The sequence below is a fragment of the Diadema setosum genome, chromosome 11 (assembly GCF_964275005.1).
Source record: "Diadema setosum chromosome 11, eeDiaSeto1, whole genome shotgun sequence".
NCBI lineage: Eukaryota > Metazoa > Echinodermata > Echinoidea > Diadematoida > Diadematidae > Diadema > Diadema setosum.
Genome location: NC_092695.1, coordinates 29,696,223 through 29,720,801, shown reverse-complemented (window position 1 = coordinate 29,720,801; position 24,579 = coordinate 29,696,223). Strand labels below are relative to the sequence as shown.

Genomic DNA, 24,579 nt, shown 5'->3' with positions numbered 1-24,579 from the left:
TTATGTTGCAAAAGGTTCTAAAATGAATTAATATCCTACAGTACTGATCTGTTAACTCCTGTTCGTGGTTAACCTTTAATTTTCTTGTCAATGGCGACCACATTGTATGTACACTGTACATGTCGTTTTACTCTTGATCTCGATGTGTTTACAAAGTAGCATCTCTTCCGTTTAATATTTTACCTCGAATGAGGTACTGTCTGTTCTTCTCTTTCTTCTCTTACAATAATTGTATTACTTCTTCGTTATCTTTTCTTCTGCAATGTTTCATTCTTTCTACAAAACTTAGATTGTCGAAGCTTCAATAATCAATGCCGTTATTCTGATTTTCAATGTGCATGTTATAGTGTAACTGTATAATGTAAGATTAAAGGTAAGCGCTATTTGTTGATAGATGGACGTACAGTGAAAATGTAAACAATGTAAATTTGGGTTGTTATTTCTGTTACATGCTGTTTGTTCGTGTCATTACTTTTTGTACATACATGTACATGATTATACATCGCTGTCAGTTGTAATACATTTTTGAGTTGTTTTGTGATGGGTTCATTATTTGGGAGTTATAAAATATTACTTTTTTGGACTATTTATTGATTATAGTTTGGATAAATGTGACAACCTCTCTAACACCTTGTACGAAATCTTCACTATCATTCTGTTACACCTCCTGATTCTGTTTCTGTCTTCTCTTTCTGTCAAGTGTCTTCTCTCTCTCTGTCTTTCCATGTTATGTATCCGTACTGCTAAATTCACCCCGTGGTAGGTTGTGTATTGAGGACAATACCGCTTTTCAAAGGGGGGGGGGGGAGAGTAGTGTTAAGGTCAGTAACTTGTCCTGGATACTGGTTACACTTCATATTGAATCATAGTCAGGGTCAATGTCCTAATTCTTATCAGTATTCTCCCACACATATATCTTGTACAGATTGAATATCCTTTGTCCTAAAGTCATAAACTGGAGAGCTTCGTTAGCCCCTATGTGTTAATTGAACCAAGACACACAAGTATAAGCTTAGTGTTGGTGCCTAGAATAAAGCAGTAATCGTATAGCCCTTTTCTCATTTACTATACTGACTATGCAACTTCCTATCCTTTGTCCTCCCCTAGTAGCTAAGACGTTTGATGTCACCCCTCTGTAATAGTCTCAACTTTATGTCCCTTTGTCCTATTGTTGTAGCCATGTCTCCCTCCAATTACCACCCTATTGCCCGATTGTACCTGTTTTAGTTTCTCATTTAATCCCAAGCTTCTATGATGGAAGTAGCCAACTGGTTAATTGCTTGTATACTTGGCTGGCAATGATGCCAAGCTAACACTCCTGTTAAGGAGTCAGTCTGAATTTGGTCCTCCTGAAGTCAAGACGCCAATAAATGTTCTCTCCGTAAATGCAATGATTTTATGTTGGTGTGACTGATTCATTGACTCTTGTTTGAAACACAACACTGGTGGCAGCGGTGGGATCCAAACTTATACACGCCAAAGAAATACAGTAGTTTAAGTAAGCGAAATGCCACAAATTTAAAGACATCATGAAATGTCAACGACCTGAAATTGAGATGGACCACAAGGCGAAGGCTGGCGACTTCTAGGTGGGCTATAAGGTCTGCATGACAGCCGACAAGGACAATGAAGGCCCGTACTTTTCTGTTGATGGCAGTAGCTCTGGTCTGCATGTACTTTGTTTTGTCATCAGATGTCAGAAATATCATTGAATCGTCGGCAGGACCAATGACCACAGAAAAATGTTTTTATGAGATAGGGACCAGCGACAAGGAAGTGCACATGGGGAGAAATGGCGGGGACTTAACTCGTGGAGATTACATTGGATGCGAGATGGCATGGATGGCGACAGAGATGATGATGACGGCTTTAGGGCCAAACCACCGCGGACCTGGCTGGATGAATATGGCAGGCGCTGGCAGGAACGTGGGCAGATTGCTGTTCTCCATAAGTAGGAGCAGCACCATAGAGACATCTTGGCTGGACGGGAAGCACATCGTTGGATAGACCACAATATCACCATGACAACGAAGAGACTTTGGCCACACCACGACATGAGTGCACTGATCGACAAAATAGCTTTTCTCCTTTCCGGTACGTTTCTCATAGCTACACATGCTCTTTGGCTTTGTAACTTGTAATTAATTTCATTATTTAAAGATATTGGTGAAATTCAGTTAGTTTCACAACTGCCTCTTGAAAGTAATGCGTTGTGTTTCGATATTCTGTAGAGAAAGCGTGCAAAACAAGAAATGTGTGATGAAATTTTGCTATTGGCACGAAAATGAAGCAACAGATGAAATTGAAACCCTGGGGTTGTCAATCAGATAGTGAGTAAAGGTGCCTAGATGTCATGAATTATAGAGATAATTCAGTAATGTGCATTGATGTTCGTATATGGGTGTTTTTACTGGTGAATTGCCCTGCGACTATACAAAGTTGCCTTAGCTGAAATTTTCAGGCAGCAATGATCCAACGTGTAATAGCACACGTATGTGAATAAAGCTACAGTTTATCGAAAACATAACAAGACGATTTCTCCGAAGGGTCGCTGGTAGTTAAACATATTTATAGATACAGTTGTACCAGTAAACCGTATGGAAAATTATGACAGCATCTTATCTTTCCTGGCGTGGCATACCAGTGATTAGGTGAACATTTACATGTGTGATAGAATTTAGTTGGATATGTCAAGTGAATGCAATTACAGTACCCCTTTAGTTGAGTTGACTAGTTGTGTACAAAAGATACATGCCAGTGTTGTAGAGGTTAAGCTCCAAGGTTTGTAGAGTGTACAAACTTGTGTTGAGGCTAAGGAACAATCTGCCCTGCATCTATACAAAGATGCCTTAGCCGGATATATCCGGGCCGCAGAGAAATTCCTGTAGAGTTTTGCATGTAGTTGTTTCATAGAATGTTGAAGTAGACTAAGGGTATCAAGATTTGCGTCACCACTTGTCACCCAATTTAGCTTTTACACTGTGATGAATTGTTCAGTTGATGCTGGCATTAATTTGCATGAGGATCCAAGTTTCACATCAGGGTTTGTTGTCTCTGTTTATTCCATCCCTCACTCTAGTTTTTTATTTTATTTCATTACACTGAGAGACCAGAATGTTTACACCAGTCCTACGTGTATGCATTATGAACAGGAATTGGTGTAGTACCCATGCTCTTATGTTGCAAAAGGTTCTAAAATGAATTAATATCCTACAGTACTGATCTGTTAACTCCTGTTCGTGGTTAACCTTTAATTTTCTTGTCAATGGCGACCACATTGTATGTACACTGTACATGTCGTTTTACTCTTGATCTCGATGTGTTTACAAAGTAGCATCTCTTCCGTTTAATATTTTACCTCGAATGAGGTACTGTCTGTTCTTCTCTTTCTTCTCTTACAATAATTGTATTACTTCTTCGTTATCTTTTCTTCTGCAATGTTTCATTCTTTCTACAAAACTTAGATTGTCGAAGCTTCAATAATCAATGCCGTTATTCTGATTTTCAATGTGCATGTTATAGTGTAACTGTATAATGTAAGATTAAAGGTAAGCGCTATTTGTTGATAGATGGACGTACAGTGAAAATGTAAACAATGTAAATTTGGGTTGTTATTTCTGTTACATGCTGTTTGTTCGTGTCATTACTTTTTGTACATACATGTACATGATTATACATCGCTGTCAGTTGTAATACATTTTTGAGTTGTTTTGTGATGGGTTCATTATTTGGGAGTTATAAAATATTACTTTTTTGGACTATTTATTGATTATAGTTTGGATAAATGTGACAACCTCTCTAACACCTTGTACGAAATCTTCACTATCATTCTGTTACACCTCCTGATTCTGTTTCTGTCTTCTCTTTCTGTCAAGTGTCTTCTCTCTCTCTGTCTTTCCATGTTATGTATCCGTACTGCTAAATTCACCCCGTGGTAGGTTGTGTATTGAGGACAATACCGCTTTTCAAAGGGGGGGGGGGAGAGTAGTGTTAAGGTCAGTAACTTGTCCTGGATACTGGTTACACTTCATATTGAATCATAGTCAGGGTCAATGTCCTAATTCTTATCAGTATTCTCCCACACATATATCTTGTACAGATTGAATATCCTTTGTCCTAAAGTCATAAACTGGAGAGCTTCGTTAGCCCCTATGTGTTAATTGAACCAAGACACACAAGTATAAGCTTAGTGTTGGTGCCTAGAATAAAGCAGTAATCGTATAGCCCTTTTCTCATTTACTATACTGACTATGCAACTTCCTATCCTTTGTCCTCCCCTAGTAGCTAAGACGTTTGATGTCACCCCTCTGTAATAGTCTCAACTTTATGTCCCTTTGTCCTATTGTTGTAGCCATGTCTCCCTCCAATTACCACCCTATTGCCCGATTGTACCTGTTTTAGTTTCTCATTTAATCCCAAGCTTCTATGATGGAAGTAGCCAACTGGTTAATTGCTTGTATACTTGGCTGGCAATGATGCCAAGCTAACACTCCTGTTAAGGAGTCAGTCTGAATTTGGTCCTCCTGAAGTCAAGACGCCAATGAATGTTCTCTCCGTAAATGCAATGATTTTATGTTGGTGTGACTGATTCATTGACTCTTGTTTGAAACACAACACTGGTGGCAGCGGTGGGATCCAAACTTATACACGCCAAAGAAATACAGTAGTTTAAGTAAGCGAAATGCCACAAATTTAAAGACATCATGAAATGTCAACGACCTGAAATTGAGATGGACCACAAGGCGAAGGCTGGCGACTTCTAGGTGGGCTATAAGGTCTGCATGACAGCCGACAAGGACAATGAAGGCCCGTACTTTTCTGTTGATGGCAGTAGCTCTGGTCTGCATGTACTTTGTTTTGTCATCAGATGTGAGAAATATCATTGAATCGTCGGCAGGACCAATGACCACAGAAAAATGTTTTTATGAGATAGGGACCAGCGACAAGGAAGTGCACATGGGGAGAAATGGCGGGGACTTAACTCGTGGAGATTACATTGGATGCGAGATGGCATGGATGGCGACAGAGATGATGATGACGGCTTTAGGGCCAAACCACCGCGGACCTGGCTGGATGAATATGGCAGGCGCTGGCAGGAACGTGGGCAGATTGCTGTTCCCCATAAGTAGGAGCAGCACCATAGAGACATCTTGGCTGGACGGGAAGCACATCGTTGGATAGACCACAATATCACCATGACAACGAAGAGACTTTGGCCACACCACGACATGAGTGCACTGATCGACAAAATAGCTTTTCTCCTTTCCGGTACGTTTCTCATAGCTACACATGCTCTTTGGCTTTGTAACTTGTAATTAATTTCATTATTTAAAGATATTGGTGAAATTCAGTTAGTTTCACAACTGCCTCTTGAAAGTAATGCGTTGTGTTTCGATATTCTGTAGAGAAAGCGTGCAAAACAAGAAATGTGTGATGAAATTTTGCTATTGGCACGAAAATGAAGCAACAGATGAAATTGAAACCCTGGGGTTGTCAATCAGATAGTGAGTAAAGGTGCCTAGATGTCATGAATTATAGAGATAATTCAGTAATGTGCGTTGATGTTCGTATATGGGTGTTTTTACTGGTGAATTGCCCTGCGACTATACAAAGTTGCCTTAGCTGAAATTTTCAGGCAGCAATGATCCAACGTGTAATAGCACACGTATGTGAATAAAGCTACAGTTTATCGAAAACATAACAAGACGATTTCTCCGAAGGGTCGCTGGTAGTTAAACATATTTATAGATACAGTTGTACCAGTAAACCGTATGGAAAATTATGACAGCATCTTATCTTTCCTGGCGTGGCATACCAGTGATTAGGTGAACATTTACATGTGTGATAGAATTTAGTTGGATATGTCAAGTGAATGCAATTACAGTACCCCTTTAGTTGAGTTGACTAGTTGTGTACAAAAGATACATGCCAGTGTTGTAGAGGTTAAGCTCCAAGGTTTGTAGAGTGTACAAACTTGTGTTGAGGCTAAGGAACAATCTGCCCTGCATCTATACAAAGATGCCTTAGCCGGATATATCCGGGCCGCAGAGAAATTCCTGTAGAGTTTTGCATGTAGTTGTTTCATAGAATGTTGAAGTAGACTAAGGGTATCAAGATTTGCGTCACCACTTGTCACCCAATTTAGCTTTTACACTGTGATGAATTGTTCAGTTGATGCTGGCATTAATTTGCATGAGGATCCAAGTTTCACATCAGGGTTTGTTGTCTCTGTTTATTCCATCCCTCACTCTAGTTTTTTATTTTATTTCATTACACTGAGAGACCAGAATGTTTACACCAGTCCTACGTGTATGCATTATGAACAGGAATTGGTGTAGTACCCATGCTCTTATGTTGCAAAAGGTTCTAAAATGAATTAATATCCTACAGTACTGATCTGTTAACTCCTGTTCGTGGTTAACCTTTAATTTTCTTGTCAATGGCGACCACATTGTATGTACACTGTACATGTCGTTTTACTCTTGATCTCGATGTGTTTACAAAGTAGCATCTCTTCCGTTTAATATTTTACCTCGAATGAGGTACTGTCTGTTCTTCTCTTTCTTCTCTTACAATAATTGTATTACTTCTTCGTTATCTTTTCTTCTGCAATGTTTCATTCTTTCTACAAAACTTAGATTGTCGAAGCTTCAATAATCAATGCCGTTATTCTGATTTTCAATGTGCATGTTATAGTGTAACTGTATAATGTAAGATTAAAGGTAAGCGCTATTTGTTGATAGATGGACGTACAGTGAAAATGTAAACAATGTAAATTTGGGTTGTTATTTCTGTTACATGCTGTTTGTTCGTGTCATTACTTTTTGTACATACATGTACATGATTATACATCGCTGTCAGTTGTAATACATTTTTGAGTTGTTTTGTGATGGGTTCATTATTTGGGAGTTATAAAATATTACTTTTTTGGACTATTTATTGATTATAGTTTGGATAAATGTGACAACCTCTCTAACACCTTGTACGAAATCTTCACTATCATTCTGTTACACCTCCTGATTCTGTTTCTGTCTTCTCTTTCTGTCAAGTGTCTTCTCTCTCTCTGTCTTTCCATGTTATGTATCCGTACTGCTAAATTCACCCCGTGGTAGGTTGTGTATTGAGGACAATACCGCTTTTCAAAGGGGGGGGGGGAGAGTAGTGTTAAGGTCAGTAACTTGTCCTGGATACTGGTTACACTTCATATTGAATCATAGTCAGGGTCAATGTCCTAATTCTTATCAGTATTCTCCCACACATATATCTTGTACAGATTGAATATCCTTTGTCCTAAAGTCATAAACTGGAGAGCTTCGTTAGCCCCTATGTGTTAATTGAACCAAGACACACAAGTATAAGCTTAGTGTTGGTGCCTAGAATAAAGCAGTAATCGTATAGCCCTTTTCTCATTTACTATACTGACTATGCAACTTCCTATCCTTTGTCCTCCCCTAGTAGCTAAGACGTTTGATGTCACCCCTCTGTAATAGTCTCAACTTTATGTCCCTTTGTCCTATTGTTGTAGCCATGTCTCCCTCCAATTACCACCCTATTGCCCGATTGTACCTGTTTTAGTTTCTCATTTAATCCCAAGCTTCTATGATGGAAGTAGCCAACTGGTTAATTGCTTGTATACTTGGCTGGCAATGATGCCAAGCTAACACTCCTGTTAAGGAGTCAGTCTGAATTTGGTCCTCCTGAAGTCAAGACGCCAATAAATGTTCTCTCCGTAAATGCAATGATTTTATGTTGGTGTGACTGATTCATTGACTCTTGTTTGAAACACAACACTGGTGGCAGCGGTGGGATCCAAACTTATACACGCCAAAGAAATACAGTAGTTTAAGTAAGCGAAATGCCACAAATTTAAAGACATCATGAAATGTCAACGACCTGAAATTGAGATGGACCACAAGGCGAAGGCTGGCGACTTCTAGGTGGGCTATAAGGTCTGCATGACAGCCGACAAGGACAATGAAGGCCCGTACTTTTCTGTTGATGGCAGTAGCTCTGGTCTGCATGTACTTTGTTTTGTCATCAGATGTCAGAAATATCATTGAATCGTCGGCAGGACCAATGACCACAGAAAAATGTTTTTATGAGATAGGGACCAGCGACAAGGAAGTGCACATGGGGAGAAATGGCGGGGACTTAACTCGTGGAGATTACATTGGATGCGAGATGGCATGGATGGCGACAGAGATGATGATGACGGCTTTAGGGCCAAACCACCGCGGACCTGGCTGGATGAATATGGCAGGCGCTGGCAGGAACGTGGGCAGATTGCTGTTCTCCATAAGTAGGAGCAGCACCATAGAGACATCTTGGCTGGACGGGAAGCACATCGTTGGATAGACCACAATATCACCATGACAACGAAGAGACTTTGGCCACACCACGACATGAGTGCACTGATCGACAAAATAGCTTTTCTCCTTTCCGGTACGTTTCTCATAGCTACACATGCTCTTTGGCTTTGTAACTTGTAATTAATTTCATTATTTAAAGATATTGGTGAAATTCAGTTAGTTTCACAACTGCCTCTTGAAAGTAATGCGTTGTGTTTCGATATTCTGTAGAGAAAGCGTGCAAAACAAGAAATGTGTGATGAAATTTTGCTATTGGCACGAAAATGAAGACGACAGATGAAATTGAAACCCTGGGGTTGTCAATCAGATAGTGAGTAAAGGTGCCTAGATGTCATGAATTATAGAGATAATTCAGTAATGTGCATTGATGTTCGTATATGGGTGTTTTTACTGGTGAATTGCCCTGCGACTATACAAAGTTGCCTTAGCTGAAATTTTCAGGCAGCAATGATCCAACGTGTAATAGCACACGTATGTGAATAAAGCTACAGTTTATCGAAAACATAACAAGACGATTTCTCCGAAGGGTCGCTGGTAGTTAAACATATTTATAGATACAGTTGTACCAGTAAACCGTATGGAAAATTATGACAGCATCTTATCTTTCCTGGCGTGGCATACCAGTGATTAGGTGAACATTTACATGTGTGATAGAATTTAGTTGGATATGTCAAGTGAATGCAATTACAGTACCCCTTTAGTTGAGTTGACTAGTTGTGTACAAAAGATACATGCCAGTGTTGTAGAGGTTAAGCTCCAAGGTTTGTAGAGTGTACAAACTTGTGTTGAGGCCAAGGAACAATCTGCCCTGCATCTATACAAAGATGCCTTAGCCGGATATATCCGGGCCGCAGAGAAATTCCTGTAGAGTTTTGCATGTAGTTGTTTCATAGAATGTTGAAGTAGACTAAGGGTATCAAGATTTGCGTCACCACTTGTCACCCAATTTAGGTTTTACACTGTGATGAATTGTTCAGTTGATGCTGGCATTAATTTGCATGAGGATCCAAGTTTCACATCAGGGTTTGTTGTCTCTGTTTATTCCATCCCTCACTCTAGTTTTTTATTTTATTTCATTACACTGAGAGACCAGAATGTTTACACCAGTCCTATGCATTATGAACAGGAATTGGTGTAGTACCCATGCTCTTATGTTGCAAAAGGTTCTAAAATGAATTAATATCCTACAGTACTGATCTGTTAACTCCTGTTCGTGGTTAACCTTTAATTTTCTTATCAATGGCGACCACATTGTATGTACACTGTACATGTCGTTTTACTCTTGATCTCGATGTGTTTACAAAGTAGCATCTCTTCCGTTTAATATTTTACCTCGAATGAGGTACTGTCTGTTCTTCTCTTTCTTCTCTTACAATAATTGTATTACTTCTTCGTTATCTTTTCTTCTGCAATGTTTCATTCTTTCTACAAAACTTAGATTGTCGAAGCTTCAACAATCAATGCCGTTATTCTGATTTTCAATGTGCATGTTATAGTGTAACTGTATAATGTAAGATTAAAGGTAAGCGCTATTTGTTGATAGATGGACGTAGAGTGAAAATGTAAACAATGTAAATTTGGGTTGTTATTTCTGTTACATGCTGTTTGTTCGTGTCATTACTTTTTGTACATACATGTACATGATTATACATCGCTGTCAGTTGTAATACATTTTTGAGTTGTTTTGTGATGGGTTCATTATTTGGGAGTTATAAAATATTACTTTTTTGGACTATTTATTGATTATAGTTTGGATAAATGTGACAACCTCTCTAACACCTTGTACGAAATCTTCACTATCATTCTGTTACACCTCCTGATTCTGTTTCTCTCTTCTCTTTCTGTCAAGTGTCTTCTCTCTCTCTGTCTTTCCATGTTATGTATCCGTACTGCTAAATTCACCCCGTGGTAGGTTGTGTATTGAGGACAATACCGCTTTTCAAAGGGGGGGGGGGAGTAGTGTTAAGGTCAGTAACTTGTCCTGGATACTGGTTACACTTCATATTGAATCATAGTCAGGGTCAATGTCCTAATTCTTATCAGTATTCTCCCACACATATATCTTGCACAGATTGAATATCCTTTGTCCTAAAGTCATAAACTGGAGAGCTTCGTTAGCCCCTATGTGTTAATTGAACCAAGACACACAAGTATAAGCTTAGTGTTGGTGCCTAGAATAAAGCAGTAATCGTATAGCCCTTTTCTCATTTACTATACTGACTATGCAACTTCCTATCCTTTGTCCTCCCCTAGTAGCTAAGACGTTTGATGTCACCCCTCTGTAATAGTCTCAACTTTATGTCCCTTTGTCCTATTGTTGTAGCCATGTCTCCCTCCAATTACCACCCTATTGCCCGATTGTACCTGTTTTAGTTTCTCATTTAATCCCAAGCTTCTATGATGGAAGTAGCCAACTGGTTAATTGTTTGTATACTTGGCTGGCAATGATGCCAAGCTAACACTCCTGTTAAGGAGTCAGTCTGAATTTGGTCCTCCTGAAGTCAAGACGCCAATAAATGTTCTCTCCGTAAATGCAATGATTTTATGTTGGTGTGACTGATTCATTGACTCTTGTTTGAAACACAACACTATTCTTTGGAATACGAGAAAACGCTTCTTCCAAGTGCCTTTTGAAAGTTTCATGATCCTACACGCATAACGCGTTCATGAATAAAACACCAGAAAGTAGAATTGTCTTGGTTGGAACGAATATGTCAAAGTCGAAAAAGGAAGGGCTTAAGCCTATAAATCATTCGTTTTATCATCATCATAACGTGAGTTTGTGGTAAACTTGTTAAAATGTATGCACAAGTACAAAATTCATATGCAATTCACTATTGATATTTGAATATGTATATAATTATCATATATATTTTGAAACAAGGATAAAAAATTATCATATATGTATATATATATATATGTTTTATATATATATATATATATATATATATATATATATATGTATATATATTGAAACAAGGAAGGAAAAACTGACCAGAAACAATTGTAATAATAAATAGCGAAAACTTTGAGCAAAGAAAGTGTGTGTGTGTGTGTGTGTGGCACACATACACACACTATAGCTTCTGACCACACGAGCAAAGAGAGTTAAGGGTTTGGGACGAACACCTATCTAGGGCTTTCAATAGCTCAGTCGGTAGAGCACCGGTCTAGTAATCCGGAGGTCTCGGGTTCGAATCCCGATGAAAACCCATTTTCTTTGCTCAAAGTTTTCGCTATATATATATATATATATATATATATATATATATATATAATACATATCGTATAATATACAATAAATGTAATATAACATATAATACACACATCTTCGTCTTGTTTAAAGACCCAACTGCGATATGAATAATACTAATGTTTATTTGTTTTTGGTTTTTTTTTTTTGCTTGTTTGTTTGTTCTTTTTGCACTTCTAAGTGTTTCCGAAAACCTGAATACGAGGTAATTTATTTCAGAAGGCCTACTTTGTGATGAAATTGATAATTCATCTATAGATTCTCTGGAAAAAAAAATCCCCACTTGAACTAACATCTGAACATCATACAAATTTCCCTAATGGCAAATATCACTTGTGAGGGAAAGACGTAATATGGAAAGTGTGTGTGTGTGTGTGTACACAATACGGCGGCGTGCTGCGTGGATGGCTAGAGGTTTCCCCAATGCGTAAAGTGATGGATGAGTTAGATTAGGCCAGCGCTCGATCGCAAAACCCATGAGGTAGATGACACGATGTGAAATGGGCCCTGCGTGTTCCGAAGGGCGATCACCACGTGACATAAGGAGTGCTCATCATTGGATTGTGTCGTCAGCTGCCGATTTCCCGGGGCTAACTCATGATGCAGCGCGCTCAGTGACAGCCGCTTTCTGAAGGAGGATGTGCAACGAAAGAAAAAAAAATCCACCTTGCTTTTGAATAGAGTTTGCTACCGTGGAGTAACGTATGAAAAAGGAAATAATGCCGAAAAAAAAAAGAAACGGCTCGTACACATCTATCACGTGAGTCCATACCTTTATCATTACAATATAGCAGATCTACGCCACTGATATGATGGCATGTAGTGCATCGCAATTGAAAGAAAGAGGATCCAGAACAGTGTGAAATTTGATTGCAATATGAAGTTTGACAAAGATTACAAAATCATAGAAAACATACATAAATGTCACAAATATAAATACATTTATATATATATATATACATATATTCCACGCTGTTTGACGCCGTAACCATGATTCACTGTTAAAACACACACACACACACACCCACACACACACACACACACACACACACACACAAACACGCAGGAGTGTTAAAATGTCAGAGCTGCCTTTTTTTACACCCGTGCATCATACGGCCACAGTCTAAGACCTCGATGTAAAAATATCTACTCTTATACTGGCACTGAACTGTAACAACGTAAACTAATTGCTCTGGAAGCTAATAACTCGTTTTGTGAAGAGTTTCGCTGGGTGTAACCTGCTATAAAGGTAGCAAGATTTTTTTTTTTTTTCAAAGAAGACCTGGACGTTGGAAAAGTTTATAACTTTTCACTTCTATGCGTTTCCGTGGAAACTGACCGGCGGATTGCATATGCATTACCTGCTGCATGAGCAGAAGCCAAGCAGCTGCAGCAAATGGCCTCTTGTCATCTCGGTAATTGAAACTAGCCTGACGGATGACAAATAGTCGATTCCCATTGGTGGTGGGCTGCCCAGTCCTCTTCCGACTCTTTGCATTCGTCCCCGCGAGTTGATACAAACGTTAAGAACACAGTGCATGCCATCCTGACCGCTGTTACATACGTGTTGATTTCTTGTAAGCCTGCGCCATGCATTCAAATTTCCGCCCTTGACGAGAGCAATGTTCAGCTGCTTACATTCCTCCTTTTTTCTTTTTGTTTAGTTTTAAAATGTCAATAGCCTAAAGCAATATAATTCATTTAAAAGTTTGAGGACAAAATCAAGCGGTTACGGTAACTGTGCACAATCGTTTGAATGTTGACCTAGTTGTAAATGCTTTAATCAAATTGCACGATAAACCTTTTTGATATAGTTTCCTCCGATTAATCTGATTGTTCGATCGAATCTGCCTATCTACTGGTGGGACAATATATATATATATATATATATATATATATAGATAGATAGATAGATAGATATGCGGTGAGAAGGAGCGTTTCTGGTTAATTTGCCTCGTTTTTATGAAGAGAAGAAAAGATGTAAGGCGAATCGTTTTCGTCAGTATTTGAAGCCACTGTCATCGCGTTACTGAACAAGTTCCTGTAAGACTAGACGTCCCTCAAGTCGTTTCCCGGAAATTTATGTATTTATTCAGCTCCTCTTTGATTGATAGGCGTAGGATACAGCCGTCGGTGAGGGTCGACCAAAATGTTTTTCAAGGTTTGTCTTAGCAACGCCTGACCCCGTCAGTCCTCGTGTTGCTAAGTATGCCCATGGCGTGTCACGTGAGCCGTAGGCGGCGCCTTCGGAGCAGTGATGTCAGCGATTGCAGGCTGTCAAATTACGTGTCAGAAGGCAATGTGCATATCTTATGAGAAAGAGACACTGACGTGAAAACAAAATGGAATTCAGTGTATGTACGTGTGTCTGTGCTTGCCAGTGTGTATATGCGAAACTTTTTTTCCTTGTTTTGTTTGCAGTTAACAACCACTGGCTCCAAATTTGCTGTTGTCGTCATTTTTAAGTACATTTTGATATCAATTTATTTCAAAAAGTTGTGACAACACGCAGTATTAAGATATTGAGGGCAATGTGATATTGACAACTGAAGTGCTTTAGTCACGTCATAATCTGTCCTTTTCCAACAAACAAACCCATGTATCATCCTATTTTTAGCTAACTAGGCTCCATTCCTGAAAAGTCGATGAGATTCATCCATCACAAACCAAGTCAAGTGGTGAAGAAAATTAAACCGCCGTTTTTCCGCTCCAGCTATCCATGAAGCTGAGAGAAAAGATGAAGTATAAGGGTACGAATTAGTGAAAAGCTACGGGAAATTATCTCATCCCCCCCCCCCTTTCTCTCTCCCTTCTTAGATCATTGAAATGGCATGCCTGAGCGGTTTGTTTGTTTGGTTGCTTTATCTTAGAAGTAGAAGTCCGTTGTACTTAAGCCACTCTACTATCTCCTTTAAATCCTCGTTAACACGCTTTTCTATCAAATCATACTGATTTGTTCATGCGTGATAAAGGTGAGCATCATCTGCATATTGGGATACTGTGCAATGTTACGTAACTTCCACAATGTCATTGAAAATTCATAATCATGTAATCACGATTATGATCACTTTAATATTTCCACATTGACTATATGAGTTCTGACCATGTCGACCGTATTTATTATCATAATTACAATCTATCAAACTCTTTTTCAAAGTTCAAAGTTCATCTTCATTTTTCATTTCCATCAAATAAACAGAGAAATCATATACAATGAATAAGCAGAACATATTTGTAATAATAGCAAAAACGTAAATTAACAGAATGCATTTGAAAATGAGTACAAAGCTTGTACGATACTCAAGTGTATCGAGTGGTGTTTATTTACTGCATTTGATATCGTATATTAATTTCTTTACAAAATTTTAGATACACTTGGCTTACATTATTAGTTTGCTTCCCAATCAAGTCAAGTATAGTCAAGATGAAAGTATATATATATATATATATATTATATATATATATATATATATATATAAGCTAGAACATTCTCATAGCATTCTTCAAGATTCCAATTCTGCTATCTGGCGGACGGTACCGATAGAAAAAAAAATGGCTTGGAACACTTAGGACGTACCTGGATCAATAAAGCTGTAAGCAAATCAAACCTTTCAGAGTTTATCAGTTGGTAAGAAATCGAGTTGCTACTATAAATAGCTCTACCGACCCCATTTCGGATACGAAGCTACGAAGATGGCCATAATCTTGAATGCCTATGAACTCGTCTTTGAGCTGATAGAATCCTCCATGAGTGTATCGTTCAAACCAAGACATGAATGTCACCCTGTTTTGAAAGCACTTTAATTTCATCTACATTTCGACGGGTAGACTATGAATATTGGGGTGCTCTCATCATTTCACCTCTTCATTTTTTTAGTCTGTTCATATTGCTACGATATCTCAGAATGACTTTTCCCTGAACTCTACCGGGGAAGAGGCCTCTGAAATGATCTGTCAGCTATATTCGATTACTGTCTGTGAAATTGGCAATACTAGTAAGTAAAAAAAAAACAACAAAAAAAAAACACCTTGTGAATGTATGATACATCGCAGTATTCATTTTGTACACAAGATGTGTACATACAGTCTAAGCAATAGGTAAACCGCAATCTTCATCTTTGCGTGTTGTCATCTCCTTCATTACGAGTAATGAGAAGAAATCATCTTCCTTAAACAATCAACAAAAACCAAAATTGTATTCCGCACATATCCTTACGTACATTTACTTACAGATGACAGGCAGGTACTTGTGGTAGCAGCGAATCGTAAATGTATATTAGAACTTGGTGAAGATTTTGACATCTTCCAACCATCATCTGTTGCTTCAAACGAAGTACAAAAGGGAGCTGTCTCTGATGTGATTTCCGTGTGATTATTATATTTTTTCTACCAGAAAACATCCCTATCTTTACATCTTCTTGACCGAAACATGAACTCTGCGTAGTAATTATATTAAGATGGCAATTTTCTCAACCCACCATCTTTAAGAGAAAGAGAAACAACACTAAACTTGAGCTTAGTAATTCTTTTCATAACGTATTATATATATATATATATATATATATATATATATATATATATACATATACGAAATATATCTTATATATGATATAATATACATAAACAGTATATATATATATATATATATATATATATATATATATATATATATACATATACGAAATATATCTTATATATGATATAATATACATAAACAGTATATATATATATATATATATATATATATATATCTTATATATGATATAATATACATATACAGTATATAATATATACATTAATGTCTATATCTATATATATCATATATATAAATATACATGTGTGTTTGTGTGTGTGTGTGTGTGTAATCACTCCTTTTTCCGACAAATTCTGTCATAATTTCTCCCTTTAAAAAAAGAGTAAATTTTATGTCAATGAGTGGATCGTCCTTCCTTGATTGCCACTTGTGGTTGCACTTCTCCGTCAAGGATACAAATTGACCTAAATAAGGCTGAAGTGTGTCAGCAGACAATCAACCCAGACTGTTACAACACATTTAGGCCAGGCATGCAGATACAGGTAGCTAACCATGTTTCACACAGACACAGACACAGACACACAGACACACAGACACACAGACACAGACACACTCACACACACACACACACACACACACAGTGGCTGTTTTGCAAACTTGCAAATATGGTGCCCCATGACCACAGAGCTACTACCTTACGAAAGACAGTGCATTGAAAAGCAAGGGTGAAACGCTTCGTTTGTTCAGTATCTGACGAAACCCGCGGAAAACAAAAACAAAAACACCTTGCTAACTTCTGTTGTCGTCTGTTTTGTTTATCTTCACGCTGTCAGGTAGAAACCATTGGTGATGCCTACTGTGTGGCGGCAGGCCTTCACAGATCGACAAATACGCATGCGCAAGGAGTGGCCAAGATGGCGATCAAAATGATGCAGGCTGCAGCAACTGTAATGTCACATCAGGGAAACCCGTTGAAGGTAAGGTGATGGGTCATCCATCACTGAAATTCTTGAGTTCTTTGTCAAATCCTTAAAGCAAATGTGTCTTTAAGTAATAGATTTTATTCAACCCCTGACTCAAGCTTAAATTCATCATGCCCTGATGAGCGTGTTTACATTTTTATCCGTTTTAAATGCAAAGGACATTTTCCAGGTCGCTGATACAAATCAAATCCATATCTAGACTTTTTTTCCAGTGTCCAGCATGCACGCTTTGTTCTTTCCGACCATTTCAATTATTTTTTCAAAGCTAACAGAAAATCGTCTCATCTTTATGAGGTTTTGCTTCTCTGTCGGCAAGCCTCGAGCAAACCTCGAAGAAGTAGTACTTATTGTGTTTGGATCTCCCTTTGTTGATGCTGCTATTCCTGTTATTATTGTTGTTATTATTATTATTGTTGTTGTTGTTGTCGTCGTCGTTGTCACGAATTGCATTGAGGTCCAAATGCGCACACAATCCACGCATATAAAGAGACTCTATAACAGTTTGCAAGACACAAAGATTGAAATGAAACTTTTTAAGTCTTGATTTAAGAACATACGTCACACATACGTCATCCCTTCTTCTTCTGATTTTCCCGGTGTACCTAGAGATCGAGAATAAACACTGAATGATTATGTGTTTCTCTCATAAAAATAGTTTTACTTTACTAGTATATAGAATATAATAATGTAAGATTTTCGAATGAATTACATCTGAATGTTTCATTGGCATACACTGAAAGTAAAACTAAAAAAACAAAACAAAACAAAAACGAATGGGCACGTAAAGATGGCATGTGACAACTTCATAAGTTATTATGCCTACACATGAAGTATTTGCTGCAGCACGTGTGACTTCTAACATTGACGACGTGTATTGTTGTTTAACCATCGCAATATAAGCGTAGGGCCTACATGCACATACAAATGCTACTACATTGTTCAGTTGTTGTGAATCTTTAATACAGTTTGATTTACAACTAGAGTTTACTGTTACTGGAGGACTTTGGTCAAAGAACACAACTGAGAGGAAAGAAAAAGCATAAAATGCCAATCAATGTTTGCAACAAGGTGATGAACACTCTCCGACACGGACTACACCCGTTACATCGCAGTCACAGTTGACTAAATGCACCTCGTCTGGTTTTCGTGTCAACATTACTTTCCCCGCGAGTGGAACGGGTATTCAGGGAACGTCTCGTCCATTTGTTCCCGTCCTACAGGCGTTCTTACCTCTAGCTTGTATGTCAAAGTCCTGGGCTTCTCAGCAATCCTCCTCTGTTTACATAGCTGGAGAGGTCAGGACGACAAAGTTAACATGTCGACGTGAACAAGAATTGTTGTTCGTTTATTTGAATGTCAGAGAGAGAACAGTAGAGACATTGCCTGTAGCTCAAAGTCTCGGCGAAAAGGGAAAGCCTGCCAACACGAAGATTTCTCTCGTAGAGAATTAACAGATAAATGGTGATGGCTTTAGTTTAACATACTCAAAGTACAGAAAGAAAAAAATGGCTGACGAAAAAATGTATCTCACAGAGCATTACGGTCGTGTGCTGTTACTTATCTTAACAGGAGTTTTTACACGTTTTATGTACTTCAATATTCATTCGATGGTTAGTCATTGGTAATATTGGTGGTTTTTTTTTTTTACCATGGAATAGTCTCAACTATTTTTTTCTCTCGAAACACGAAGAAGTTATTCTCTCAGTTATGAAGGGACAAGAAATGGCCATCCCGACATCAAAACAGTAACTTATCGAAACGTACCGATTTCTGAATAGTTAGGATTAAAAAAAGTCAATTTATTACTGATGCAGGGTGATTGGCACAGACGATACATTACTTTAATGAAAACAAAAATTAAGGTTTACAGAATGACATCATGAAGACGTAATAAGATCCAAGCTCAATATGATATCAAAATCTTATGAGTTTGAGCCGATATATTTGGGCACATTAACCGATCTACTCATGCAAAGTTTCCGTAAAGTGATGATAATGTCCGGAAGAGAAGGAGGTACCCCAAGGAACGGTTCTGTTTCATCTTAACATATCGTTTGAAATCGCTTAACGCAACGCTTACAATAATGGTATTTTAATTCGGAATTGGCTCATTCGGAGTCAAATCAAGGAACAGATTCATCCGATTCGAAAGGCAAGGTGTAGAATAAGAATCAAAGTAGGGCATGAATCACACCTACGCTTTAATATGCTATATCAGTGAAGAAGACTAGACTGAACACACACAAAAAAGATTAAAAACAGATGACTTCCTATTTCACCTTGTGCAGAGAATTTTCAAAATCACATAGGATTTTTTTTTTCCAGTACAGCCAACACTGATAGAGAATGTTGTTCAGGGTGGAGGGGCATGTTGTTACTGCATCGATCTTTGAATTATTTCTCCCTTGTTAAATAGCAAATTCTTTTTTTCCTCCGATAGTCGCTATGATTTGATACTCACACAAAACATAAATGTTATGCCTATCCCACACGGAAAGAAGACTTCCCCGAGGGATATGAAATATCGGTCGTTATTGTTGTTTTTTTCATCTCCAGGAATCGTTCCATAACCATAACAAAGGGACAAAACATATCTTGTTTGCACCCGACAGCATTCGATAGACCTGTCAGTGCTCGGCAAAATAAATAATAAAAACATTTCATTGCTGAAACAGCTGTCTGTTTCAATACGTCTGTGCAAGCTGGAAATAACCCCCAGATATCGGAGGGAGAAAAAAAAAATAGATTGAAAGTATGTCAAAAGGTCAACATGTATGACAGCCTGAAAGCAAAAGCCGTCCAAAAATATCGCGATGGATACTGTGACATGAAAATGCCAGAATGAGTATCTTTTGTTGATGTCAGACATTAACCGATTTTTTTTTTTGTTAATACGAGAAAAAAAATGTAATGAAAGAGTCATGATTTCTTGTTTAACAAGGCTATAATCATCTTGGCCACAGCCACTTAATTTTGATCGATTATTGGTGATTTTTTTTTTAGACCGTAGTCACAGGTTAAAGTTTGCGAAAATCAATTGATCCTTTGTTTTCGTGCTTCACGTTTCAAAATATTATTATTCCGATACTGCATAGTTAGTAACATATTGATTTGTTGGGGGTGATTTTATCGATTGGGGCTCTGTGAGGCAGTTATCGATGTCAAGATGTTGAAAATAGGTGTGAGAAGGAGTCTTGCCCTCCAGTCTAAATATAAAGTAAACAAAAATAGGAAAGTGTTATTTTCTACATTTATTTGGAAGCCTATACTGCTGGGGGAAGCTTAGAGTAGTAGCTTAGAGTAGTCGCTGTTACGCAAGTAATGACCAATTAGCTTTCAAATGTATTAATGTCTTTGATGTGATTTTGTTTTCATTTAAAGCTCATTAGGCAGCAAAATCCACTAATCAAACTGTCTGTTCACTCGTAGGGAAAAAGCCCTTAACTGAGAGAGAGTCAATACGTTGATGCACATAATATACTATTTTTGAAAAAAAAATATGCTGCCCGTATAATTTCATTTCATTTCATTTATTAATTGTACACTATATGACATGTTATTGTTGTTGGTGTGTGTGTTTTGTTTTGTTTTTGTTTGTTTGGGGTTTCATTCGTTTATCAAAGGCTCAGACGGTCTAATGTATTTTGTCAATGTCCCTTATTGTGCGATGGCGAATGGTTTGTTCATCACTTTGTAAAATTGGGTTCTTTTTTTTTTTTGAGTTGTGGATGCAATCACGCCATGTCCTTGAACGGCTTAAGATTGGCAGTGTATGCTAATCTTGTTCGTGCTCCCCGCTTCGTGGTTTTAATGAGCATGACATGTTTTTGTTTTTTTAACGTCACTGTACAAGCCTGGTTCTTTGCATCGGAAATGATAAACAGGGGATTTTGTTTCCAGAACATCTACCGAGGCAAGATAGAGAGAGAAAGAAAGAGACAGAGCCTGGTAATAAAGTGATTATCTCTCTGTGCTCGATTTATTTTCCTCGTACAAGGATAATTTATTGTTGAACAACGAATTATCATCATTCTTCTAACGTGGTTTCGCCAACACGGACAAAAGGGCTGGTATAGTTTTGTTAGAAAAGTTGCCCATATCATAAAAATGACGAAAGGAAATAAAAGATAAAGATGACGGGGTGGGGGAGAATTATGACCACCATAGCACATTCCACTAAACCTCGTGTAGGGACATAGAATCTCCCTGAAACAATATTCAAACACTACACTGTGATGAGAACAAACACCTTCATCTTAAAGTGAAAACATGATCATGGACTTTTTGTTCAGAAACCCAGTGAAATACATTTTTATTACACGTTTTCTTCAAATCACCTTTGCCTATGCGTCACAAATCATTTTTTAGCTTTAGAAAGAACAGGAGGATTTATTTGATTGGTTGCGTTCAAACTATAGTAGACCTATTGCATGGTATCGACAGCCATAATGTCAACCTGAAAATTGTTTTCGTATGAAAGAACAGTGCAAGATCTTCTGCCCGCGGGCGATCATACCTAAGTTCCATTCTAATGGCATAATATGATTCCATAGGAACAGCAAAATACATGTAGTGTGATTTCTAATAGGTGAACTTTTCAAAATCAACTGTATTAATTTCCCCGGCTATACCCTTTACCCCACCCCCGCCCCGCCACAAACTGTTGTTTGCACGAAGGGGGGGGGGGGGGATTAATGAAATAAGTAATTGTAACATTTCGCCGGGACACCTGTACAACAGACAGAGGTTTCCGGTATTAACGGGTGCATCACTTGGCAGAATCGTGCTGAAGAATACATGTTACGCTGAATTACATGTTTCCGGGGAAAAGTGATAAAAATCGTAAATTGCAAAACGTGTCGAGCTGAATAACAAAATACATCTTAATGCCGTCAAAATCTTACTCGGGATCAGGTAACAAGTTGTTCTGTCTCACATGAATGTGCTATGGAGAGAGAAAGCGAAAGAGAAAGAGAGATGGGGGGAGGGGTAGGCGACCGATAAGAACTTTAAGATTGTAGAATAGGCAGACAAAAGTTGTTTGGACGCTATAGACTTTCGTCACTGCGTGATTTTAGTTGATTGGCTGTAGGCAGAGCAACGAGTACTACTCAAGCCACTTGTCACACAGTCATCTTCGCTTTAGTGGGAGGAACTGAAGGGCCGGAAGACCTCAACAACATCATACATGCACATTCATCCTCTCGGCTGTTTTGACACTCTCTACCCCCCCCCCCCCCCATGATTCCTAATGTCTCCAAAGACCTCATCACAAAATTATAAGAAAAATGTAACTTGATAAGTCAGAGGCTGGACCACCCCGTCAGCTAGAGAGCAATGTTTGCTTGAAAGCACCGTGTTGTCCGAAGAAAACGTACTAAACCGATAACGTAATGCTCTGGCTCGTAATACCAAAAAAAAAAATGCAATTAAGGACATTTTGACATTCGATTATGCAAATCGCACCTTCACCAAATTGGCACTGTCCTCCGAGAGACAAAATGGCGCCATTTTCTTATTCCTTCGAGTCGTCTCTCCTCGCAGTCGCCGCTGTCTTTGACTGCCGAGTTGTTGTTTTATTTCTTTCATTTTGTTCATAGGCTCTTCCCTCGCCGCAAAACCACCTTCAATTCTTATTATAGGATAAAATCGGGGGGATTGTGATCCGCACATGTTAATGGAAGCGAGGTCTGAAATCCAAAGACGGCAGAACCCCGCCGATATCAGATTTCGGTAATCCTGTTGACAGAGGCAGTTTTCCAGGGGTAGGGTATCAGCACCGATCCTGCTCTTCCGTTTGGTTGCATCTGGAAGTCGACTTGGTCATCGTGTTATGGGATTCCATTCCCGCTGATAGTCTGTGGGAAGAGGGATGGGGTGGGAGGAGACAAGGTTCGAATACTCGGCAACGGGTGGTGACGTCTCGTGGAGGTTGATAGGGGATGGATGGAAATAATGGAAAGCTGGCATCTGAAGAAAGTGTCAACCTACGGAACGACTGTCTGTTACGATGTTGGATCGACTGTGCATGGGTGCTGGTCGTTTTATTATAAGCGTCTCCTCCGATATTGTTTGGAAAGGAAAAAAAATGTATATATATATATATATGTATATATATATATATATATATATATATATATATATATATATGTATGTATGTATGTGTTCAAATATGACAGAGAAAGAGAAAGAAGGGGAAATGAGGGAGAGCTTTAGCAAGTGAGAAAATGTCCATGTGATTCACACTGGTACCTTTGGTATAGAGAGCCTCCTATTTGGTCGTAATATAATCTACAGACTGATTGAATCAAATCAACTTTCAGCCTGTCAAGTGATGTCCCTATTGCAAATTTTCATTTTGATTTTCTTCTCTACCGAAAATGTATTCTCTCCAGTTTCTGGGTTGATGCCGAAAATATATGGTTTCTTCGCTATTCTTTACGGTGCCGTTAACCTGTTTTGCGTTAATCCCGCCTAAATTCGTTCTTATCAACTTTCATTCTGTTTCCTCCCCTCCCTTCCGCTGTCTGAAAATTGCCGGGAGAAACACATCAGACAAAATCAAGGCCCAGCAGTGAATGAGATGTGGCAACTCGCAGGTGGTTTTATTGAAAATTTTCAGTTATAACATTATTCCACAATTTTCCTCACGAGGAGGTGTAATGAAATCAGTGGAAAGGGAGGAAACGGTGCTATCGTTGGCCGCCTCAACGACGAGCCTGAAAAAAAAATCATCCTACCCCCCTTCCCCATCCCCCACCCTCCTCCAGTGTCGAACTTCGTCAAATATTGAGGAGGAAATGGAGCTTACTCTCACCAGCACGGCCACCGGAACCCGTCCTTTGCTACGCACTGCTTGATTCTAATCCGCAATGACACCATCCTCGCCATATTGCCTTTGAGACCGAGGCGAACCTTAAACGGAGAGCAAACCGCCATCACGTATGGAGCCGCTTGAATCTAATTTTGATGATTCGTCCACCCAGCGAATTGGACCCTAAGACAATAAAAAGAGAGCATTTTGCTTCAGTGTTTCTTCAGTCAAGTGGAATGCAAAAGCTCGTTTTGTTATTCCGTGCGCGAATAAAGACCAATACTGTGCAGTGCTCGGGGAATGGTGGGGGGGGGGGGAGGAGGAGGAGGGGGGAGGGGAGGGGGAAGGGGCTTGGGTCAGCACACACACACACACACACAGACACGGTTGGCAAAAAACTGGGAAAAATATTACAAAACCGAAAAAAAGCCGCAAGAAGACCAATGTCTTTTGTGAGTCCTTCCCCTAGATTCTTCCTGTCGTAGGAGGGAAGGGAGCATTGACCTTTGACCAAACCAGCCATTAATTTCCTCCCCTTGCCACACACACACACACACACACACACACACGAACAATAAAAACTGTCCTCTGCCCCTGATGTGGGACGACGAATGATACCATGAATA

The 24,579-nt window shown here is 38.8% G+C and overlaps 1 protein-coding gene and 1 non-coding gene across 2 annotated transcripts in view; both read left to right on the top strand.

Annotated features, from left to right (window-relative positions):
- Positions 1-24,579, top strand: part of LOC140235405 (guanylate cyclase soluble subunit alpha-2-like) — an 82,781-nt gene that overhangs the window by 51,808 nt on the left and 6,394 nt on the right. Inside the window, exon 9 of the mRNA XM_072315430.1 lies at positions 16,990-17,133. Within this exon, the coding sequence (XP_072171531.1) occupies positions 16,990-17,133 (144 nt within the window). The remainder of the gene's footprint in view (positions 1-16,989; positions 17,134-24,579) is intronic.
- Positions 11,508-11,581, top strand: Trnat-agu (transfer RNA threonine (anticodon AGU)). The gene has a single exon. It is a non-coding gene; the product is annotated as a tRNA-Thr (tRNA).